The sequence below is a fragment of the Brienomyrus brachyistius genome, chromosome 21, assembly GCF_023856365.1.
Source record: "Brienomyrus brachyistius isolate T26 chromosome 21, BBRACH_0.4, whole genome shotgun sequence".
Classification (NCBI taxonomy): Eukaryota; Metazoa; Chordata; class Actinopteri; order Osteoglossiformes; family Mormyridae; genus Brienomyrus; species Brienomyrus brachyistius.
In genome coordinates this window covers 14,992,761-15,001,643 of record NC_064553.1, presented here as the reverse complement: position 1 = coordinate 15,001,643, position 8,883 = coordinate 14,992,761, and the positions used below count along the sequence as shown (strand labels likewise).

The window sequence follows — 8,883 nt, the reverse complement described above, 5'->3', positions numbered from 1 at the left end:
TGTTCTAGGACCAGTTTTCCCTACTTGCAATCCTCAATTAACCATGTTACGCTGAGTCAAGACCGATCCCAGATCTGTGGTAAATTTCGACCTTGGCGGCGGAAGGACGTCCGTGACTAACTTCCTGTTCTTATTGCCCTAATAGAGATACAGCCGTAGCTGCGAGCATATGGAATAGAATAATAGAAATAGTCATGAAAGTAGAAAGAGCACGTTAGCCACTGTCCAGTAATAAAAACGAAGGTAAACAAAAATGAATGTACTAAAACCAGCAGCCCGCCTGCTGTCTGGAATTGGACGGACGTCAAGCAGGTACATTTACTGAGTTTAGTAGATGGCCCACCGTGGCGTGGACCTGGGAGAGTGTATCTTTAGTTTTCTTTATAAATCAGTGTATTGGTGTTGGGTGATTTGTCGTGTAAAGGGACCGGTCGTTTTTCTTTTTTGTTTTACAGGACTCCGCTTACGCAGTTGCTTGATTCCGGCGCTTCACACGCTCGTGCAGTTAGCAGCTGGGTACCATTCGGGACGGCAGCTCAGCGTCTCTGTGGCGTGTTCCAGTCTCTGCCTTGGGCTTGCCAGCAGGTACGGACAGTCAAGCGCGGTACCGAGTACCAGCCCAAGAACATCAAACGAAAGAGAACCCATGGCTGGCTCAAGAGGATCAGTACCCGTGGCGGCATCGAGGTGATTTTAAGAAGAATGCTCAAAGGGCGGAAATCTTTGACGCACTGATCAGGCCCTCCTGTGTGTCAGACTATGTGGGACATCTCATCTGTGGGTCTGGACCTGCAGATGTGGAGTAACTCCGCGGAAAAGCAACCCTCCAAGACATTATGGAGTGAGGCTTGCCCTGGGACTCATTCTTCATATTGTGTCGATAAATAAAGTTCAGATCAATCCAGATGAGTGGTTTCGAGTTGGTCTATATTTCTGTTTTGTAAACATTTATAACTGGTTTGGCGTAACTGGTTTACTGTTGCCTATGTATAATACATTTCCAGTTATAAGATGTACTGTATAAGTATTAGGAGAATGTTGACTAGGTAAGTAAACTTAAGCATAACACCCCAATAATTTCTAAATAAATTCTATACGCAAAAATGGGGGTGATAGGTTTAGGTACTCAAGATGTACACAAGTTTCTTATACGCTTACATTTCGCTCATGTCATTTCGAATAGCATTTATACAATCATCTGTATTCGGTGCAGATATGTTGCCTTTGATAAAATACCTGTATGCATGTTGGGTTACAACGATACCTATAGGTGCGGTAAAACTAACTTGAAAAGTATAAAGGTATAATATGTTCTGTCATCCCGCGACCCAATAGGATAAGCGGTTTGGAAAATGGATGGATGGATGGATGGATGTTCTGTCATTCAGACCAAGGAAATCGGTAATGATATTTATAAAAAACCACGCCAAGTTTATAATGGCTGCTATTGACCCAATTGGATATTACATACAGTGGTACTTCGGTATACGTCCTGTTTGGACGCGAAAAATTTTGCTTGGTATACGAGCTTTGTGTGGAATATGACTCACCTGCTAGAACGAGCGTCAGTGCGCCAGTTGCTACCATTCAGTGAACAACCCGCGCTGTAACTCTCTTTTCATTTATTTGATCTAATTGCTTTTGTATTTATGTATTTTAGTATTAATCCGTGTTTAAATTATTTTATGCAACCCCATCAATGTATAATATGCCAATAACAATAGGATTTTTTTTCATGGGAACGGATTAATCATTTTCCCTTTATTTCTTATGGGAAAAATTCGTTTGGTGTACGTCCTGTTTGGTATAGGTCCAAGGATTTGGAACTGATTAAGGACGTATATCGAGGTACCGCTGTAATTGCAGCAAGATATTACTGGTCCCGATGAGAGTTAGCCAGTATTTAATTTACTTCAAGAAACTTTCATAATACTCATCAAGTACAGTTACAGCCGACAGGGAATCTAATAAAAGTTTGCAGGATCGAATCCGAAGCTTAACTCAGCAAATATACACTCATGACTAACTCAGAGGCAACCTTTACTATAAGGAGCTCTCAGAGACTCGTTTCATTGCTTGCATCTACTGCCGGATGCGGTACTGTTGTGAATTTGATGAACTTTGATTTGATTTACACTTCACACGTTAATCAACACGTTACTCAACTAGTGTCGAACTTCCGCACACGTGACTCATAGATAGCTCAACCTACCTGAATTTTCTTAGCGGTGGTTTATGATTGGTAGTGAGTCACAGCGCAACCTCTGAAACGACGGTTTATATCCAATCAGAATTAAGTCTGGGTACCAGGAAAAATGACGTAAATGTGCTTCCACGGCTATTGGGCGTAAAGAATCAAAGATGGCAGGTTCTAGCTAGGTGGTTACTATAGTGCGAAAAATACATTTAATTTTCGTGTAAATACATACATATTCGCGGTCTTATGTACTAAAGCACGTTGTCGTGTTTTCTTCTGTTTCCCACCGTTCAACCGTGTTGTTCAAACGGTGTATGGTTTCTTAGCTGTAGTCTGCTCTTTTTTAGCGCTAGTTAGCTAGCAGTCCGCTAGCAGAACGACGGCACGGCAGCTGCCTAGCAGCTTATAATAGTGGCGTCGCCCGGATATTTCGCAGTTAAACCCCCGAACTGCTTCACTTTGACCGTCGCAGCCCAGGAAAACATGGACAAGGTGAGGTTCTACATATTGTTCTGCCTGTCAGCTGCACACTTGTCTTTTAGCCGTGTTAGCGCCCGCTTCTGCGTTAGCATGTTCCCCTGCTGGTTTGGTAGCTAGTTAGCCTCTCCGCTATTTGGTTGTCGATTGTGTGATAAGAGACCGTATTGGTTCGTACGGCTCATGGTACCGGGTTACATGAGGCTTTGAAATATCCTAGGTATTTTACCGGGGGGTGCGGTCCCGGCCGGTAGTGCTTTGAACGCTGCAAAGTAGATCGGCTCTTGTATAAGCCGCAAATCAATAAGACGGTACCATGATCGGTGATTTGGGGAAAGAGTCGCGATTTTACGTGTGTAAGCGTTTAAAGCAGAGTAGGCAGTGTTTCGTTGTTTGTAGATGCAGCCAGCTAATCATAGGCCAACGCCCTTAAACCTCCCTGTACTCCTAATAGGAGCTGTGTGTTTATGGTCTTATCGTTATATTATAATCCGTGTTAAGAATTTTAGCATTCCGTGATCCTCGTAATTATGGCATGCCTGTCATCCCATAACCCACGTCAGTAGGGTATGCTTGTCATCTGATTCTCTTTATGATATCTGACATGTTATGGGAATATGGGTGTATCTGTTGGGTCAGCTAGATGCCATGTTGATCTCAAATATCAGATCTACTCCCTAGAGTGCTATGGGGAGCCTGGGCACTGCTTTGCTGTTTGCTGCCGTTACCACTGGCTGCCCGACTTCTTGAAAAGGTTCATGTTAAGCATTGCTTTTGTGTTCAGTGTATCTCTCAGTGTGGTTGCTAATGACTGGCTCTCCCTGCAGGCAGACTTCCTGAAAGGGCTCCCCGTCTACAACAAGAGCAACTTCAGCAGGTTTCACGCCGACTCCGTCTGCAAGGCGTCGGTGAGCACTGTCTTTCCTGGCAGGGGGTGGGGGTGGGGTTCATGCAGCAGCGCTCTGGACAGGGTTTGACAGCTGCAGGTTCTGTTGGGCTGTAGTGGGTGGTGCCAAGGGCTTCTAACCACATGTCTTTGGGAAAATGAGGATCAGGCTTTCTCTGCTGTTAAATGCTTGTGAATGTTTATTACAGAACAGGAGACCATCGGTATACCTTCCCACGAGAGAGTACCCTTCTGAGCAGAGTGAGTGTTTGCCTGTTTTTGTGCCTGTCCGCCCTTCTGCCCACCCCCCGCCTGTCTCCATGCTGACTGCTCCCTCCTGAGCCCCACTCATATTTCTGCCACTGTGTAAATTCTTAATATTAATCTCGCTGTAATCATTCTCTCCTTAACCACTGATGTTTTGATCAGACGCTTATATCGCAATGTGTTAACTCCCTCCCCCCCCTTGCAGTCATTGTCACAGAGAAGACAAACATTCTCCTACGATACCTTCATCAGCAGTGGGACAAAAAGGTTGGCCTCTTTATACCTTAATGCTTGTGCCTATAGATGTTGGGACATCTCGGCTTATTGGATGCTGTGTTTCTTTCTCTGACAGAATGCCGCCAAAAAGCGGGAACAGGAGCATGTGGAGGGGGAGAGCCCCGCCCCTCCTCGGAAAATTGCTCGGACAGACAGCCAGGAGATGACCGAGGACACTTAAAAGTTGCAGTGCACTGCATACAGACACACGCACACCATCATACATGGTAGCTCACGCAGTTGGCCAGCGAGATGAGCAGCTCATGGACTGTTTTTCTGAATGTGGGAATGATGCCTGTATAAAATGTAGTCATGTTTGTATTCAATTTGTTTTTTAATATCTTCTAGCTGAGTTTCCACTGTGCTTCTACAGTGCTCTTCTGATGCAGTGCCTGGCTTAAACCACAAGTGGCCGCCATGCAGCCCTTTGTTCCATCTCCTTTCTGACCATGGATGAGGTTTTAGATGAAGAGTTTCTTCTCCTGTACTTAAACTTAATGTGATTATATGTTGTTGAATTTATGAAGAATTTGTGCCAGGTCTTGCGGTTTAGGTCTCCTCCGATTCCCGGCTTACTCGTATACTTTGGGCTTAGAATAAAATATGTTGTTTTTCAGGGTTGGGTCCTTTCTCTTTACAATAGCTTTTTTTTTTTTTGAAAAAAAAAAGGAATAGATGCCAAACCATTATTTATACATACCTGTTTTCCAAATATAAAGATGAAAGCTGGTGTATATGAGTGTGATCCCTAGCGCCCCCTCAGTTATGTGTGGGCAGTGTAATTAACCTGCGGCAGCTTCCCTGCCATCCACCTCACCAGGCTGATGTGTGATCCCTGCAAATATACCAGTAATTGACCCCAGCCATTCTGGTTTTGTGTTTCACTTTATACCCTCCATCCCTTTTTTGTTGGATGATACAAACCCTTTTTATTTAAATTCCATATTTGGTACAAGCTACAGGTAGGTACATGTCAAAATGCTGGCTAAAATGATGCTTCATGAACCATTTGCTATATTTGCTGAGCCCACTAGATGGTGCTTTCCTTTCAAAAAAGTACTAAAAGCATGCCCCAAAGCAAACCAAGTGCACCATCTAGTGGGGTCAGAAAATACAGCAAATGGTTCGTGAAGCATCCTTTTCGCCAACACTAGTACATGTTGATCGTCTGTGTCATTAATAAACTCCACTGGTTTTACTCTGTGACAGCTCAGAATGGCGCCAACACCTCAGTGTGATTAGTAAGGGTGTGAATTCATTTCTGAATGAATTCCAACCAATCAAGTTTTCATTCTGTCATTTTGTTGCTCCTGTCTTGCAGAGCTAGTAGTTGTGAATCCCCCTTTTTCTGTTAAGGCATAAAGAGTGGAATGGTAGTGTTGTTTTGTACCTCAGTGCCTTTGTTCCAGGTAGTAAAATGGGTTAAGTTGGTTATTTTGGCTGTGAATGTCTGTCATTGCGGCGCAGTGAAAACGTGGGGCTTGTAAACACCATTTACAGGGGCCTTAGAGCATTTAGCAGGTTCTGTTATCAGAAGATGGTCAGAGACTGTCTGCTATGCAGACTTCCTGTCAGCGAGGCTGCTGTGGCTGCTTCAGGTGGGAATGGGATTCCCTATAGAGACGATTCCTTGAATGTAAAGCCCCTGTTTGCTTCTGATCATGTCAATCCTGTGAACTGGATTTCTCTCACCTACCTGTCCTTTTTGAAAGCCATGGCTTGTTCAGTATGTGGAGCAGAATGTTCGAGAAGGTCCCCTGTGAGATAGCAGGCTACACCTTAGTCCTGTTAATATGGGCCTTCGCATGGAAGGGGAACTGGCTCGTATTACACAGTGAATGCTTGCTTTTAGGAGTGTGTGAGTGGTGGTGGTTACAAACTCTCACAGTCTTTGCTGGGTGTGTACAGCCTGTTCTGGGCTGTTATAAATAAACGTTGGAATTTGGGCAGAAGTGTTGTTTATAAGCAGCTAAGCTGGAATTGTCCCAGGGTTCTTGTTAATACAAATCTGAAAATAACAGATCTGTTGCGGGCAATCTTGAAGGGTGATCTGTTGTAGCGGATATATCAGGGTGAACAGCATAACAGGGAAAAGTTTTGTTTTTAGTAATGTTTATTTCCAGGTTTGACAGAAATAACCAGGAAGTCAGAATGTTTAAATTAGTAATTTTTTGTGGACTGGGGGGCTGACACGTGAGCGGAACCCCTCTCAGCCACTGGGGGCATCACGCTGGTGTAGTTAGGTTTTGGACCTGTATGCTCTCTGTCTGCAGAGTGATCATTCCCTTCATCGTGCCCCCCAGAAGAATTTTTTTCAGCCGTTGTGTGGAAGTTTGACCTGGCCAGCCGCTTCCACAGCTCCCAGGAGAAGCGGCCTGTTATTCAGGTTCCGGAGACTCCAAAGCTGAGGTCCCCAGAGGGGCTGCCTTCCTCTACAGTTGGGGTTGACGTTGGCTCCATGTCAGGGTGGGTGGGACCGAGCTTCCCTCCCCCCTTCAGTCCCTCTGTCACTCAGTTTGTTTTCTCCTCTGCTGCTCCTGTCTCTGGGACAGCCTTGTGCAGAAAGTAATTTGGGATTGCAGTGGCTGCCGGGAGTAGGATTTTCTGAAACCATGGCTGGCTGGATACAGGACCTACCCTTAGAGCCTCTCTATGTGGATACTCCAGCTTGGCTTGGCTTGGCTTCCCCTCCACCACCCAGGCAGGGACGTCCTGGATGGCCACCTGGGTCAGGTACATGAGTGGGAGTGCCGGATGCTGTGTGAGCGAGGTCATTCAGGAGACCTGTGGTGGGGATGATGGGGAAGAGACAGATTGCATCCTATGGCAGTCTCCCACCTAGTGATGGGCAAAATGACAAATCATGAACCATTTGCGTTTTTTTTGACCCCCCTACATAGTGCCATCTGTTCAAAAAAAGGGCTCAAAGCATACCCTAAGCCAACAGCACCATCTAGTGGGGTCAAAAAATATTGCACATGGTTCATGAGGCATACTTTTGGCCATCATTACTTGAACTTCTACGATGACAACCCGCACGATGGTGGTCTCCTGGGTCAGCTGTGGTGTATCTTAGGCTGCACAGGGCGGTCTTTACCCGACACCGCCGTTATCCTCCCGCTTGTCATGCTGGCACTGCAGAAATGGCCTGGGCCACAGGGGCGAGGTGTGAAGCGTAAAGGCTTGTGTCAGCATTTGAGCACATTTATGGGTGCATGAGCCTAGTGTCAAGCTGCCTGTCCTCCCTATACACTGGCTTCATGAACAGTGTTCCCAATGCCAAAGGGCACATTTAATTTTCATGCACTTATTTAAAAACTGTTTTTTTCCCACATTCAAAGGGTAAGAAGCACTTTAGATACAGTGCATTCACAAAGTATAGATCCCTTCACTTTTTCACATCTTATGTTTTTATGCTAAAACATTTAAGCTTTACCTCATAAATCTATAATCAATATGCTATAAAGACAGTGGAAAATATGATTTTAGAAATTGTCAAATTAAAAATCAAGCACCGATTGGCATATGTATTCAGACCCTTTGCTAAGACACTTTAAATTTGGCTCAGGTGCATGCCATTTATATTGATGATCTGTGAGCTGTTTCTACATCTTGTTTGCAGTCCACCTGTGGTTTATTCAAATGATTAGCCATGAGCTGGGAGGTACAGATCTGGGGTAGGCAACCAAAAAATTTGCAGCATTGTCAGTTCCTAAGAGTAGATTATTCTTGCATGGGGGAAGCTTGTAAAAACCAAGACCCTTCCTAGAGCTGTCGGGAGAGGAGGGTCTTGGTAAAAGGTGATCAGGAACCTGAGGGTCACTGATTTTTGGAGACCCTGTATGGAGATGGGCGAAATTTCCAGAAGGACAACCACCACTGCAGCCCTCCAATAATCTGGGCCTTTCAGCAGAGTGGAGCCTCTCCTCATTAAAAGCTGGCCTGGGGTTTGCAAAAAGGCACCTAAAGGGACTCCTAGGATATTAGTTACAAGACACTCTGATCTGATGAAACCAAGATTGAAATGTTGGCCTCAGTTCTAAGTGTCATATCTGGACCAATTGGTCATGGGAGTATTACTTACACAAAAATGTTTTGAGGGCTGAAGGAAAAATTATGGTTCAGAGAGGTAACCAATCAGATGGTAGAGGGGGGTTGTTGAAGCAACTAGACTCTAGATCAATCAGATGTCTTGATCTCATCTCCAATAGCTGCTTAGGCCCACCTCTGCTAAATCTCATTGGTAATCTCTCTGAACCAGTCATTTTTCATTCTGCCCTCAGAACATTTTTGTGTAATTTAGAATTAGAATTTGGGGATTCGTGGTCATTGTTGACACAGCACAACCACGAAATGTGTCCTCTGCATTTAACCCATATGTGACAGCGCAGGGGGCAGCTAATTCAGCGCCCGGGGAGCATATTGAATCTGGCTCCGCTCATCACGGTGAAGCACATTAGCAACAGCGTCATTCAGTGGCAGGGACTGAGAGACTAGTGAGGCTCGAAAAAAGGAAAGCTGAACGGAACAAAGTACAGAGACTTCCTTAATGAAACCCTCTGGAACTTAGGTTAAGGTTTGCCTTCCCACAGGACAATGACCTCAAGCACAAAGAAAAGACAAAGCAGGGGGTGATTTAGGGACAGCTCTGTGAATGACCTTAAGTGGCCCAGGCAGAGTTCGGACTTGAACCCAATCAAACATCTCTGGAGAGACCTGAAAATGGCTGCTCACCAGCAGTCCCCATCCACCCTCACAGAACTAGAGAGGACCTGCAGAG

The 8,883-nt window shown here is 45.0% G+C and overlaps 1 protein-coding gene across 1 annotated transcript; it reads left to right on the top strand.

Moving 5' to 3' along the window:
* The first annotated feature begins 2,323 nt into the window (after positions 1 to 2,323).
* LOC125717004 (DET1- and DDB1-associated protein 1) lies at positions 2,324 to 4,719 on the top strand. The gene is made up of 5 exons (XM_048989907.1): positions 2,324 to 2,689; positions 3,502 to 3,582; positions 3,770 to 3,821; positions 4,033 to 4,094; positions 4,180 to 4,719. Exons 1-5 carry the CDS (start codon positions 2,681 to 2,683, stop codon positions 4,282 to 4,284), a joined length of 309 nt encoding a protein of 102 aa, XP_048845864.1. The 5' UTR covers positions 2,324 to 2,680; the 3' UTR covers positions 4,285 to 4,719.
* Positions 4,720 to 8,883: the final 4,164 nt, after the last annotated feature.

Bases quoted from the DNA above. Each gene is read 5' to 3' on its own strand.
- LOC125717004 (XM_048989907.1), top strand. The intron at 3,583-3,769 runs GTGAGCACTGTC...TGTTTATTACAG, and splicing joins ACTCCGTCTGCAAGGCGTCG to AACAGGAGACCATCGGTATA. The intron at 4,095-4,179 runs GTTGGCCTCTTT...TTTCTCTGACAG, and splicing joins ATCAGCAGTGGGACAAAAAG to AATGCCGCCAAAAAGCGGGA.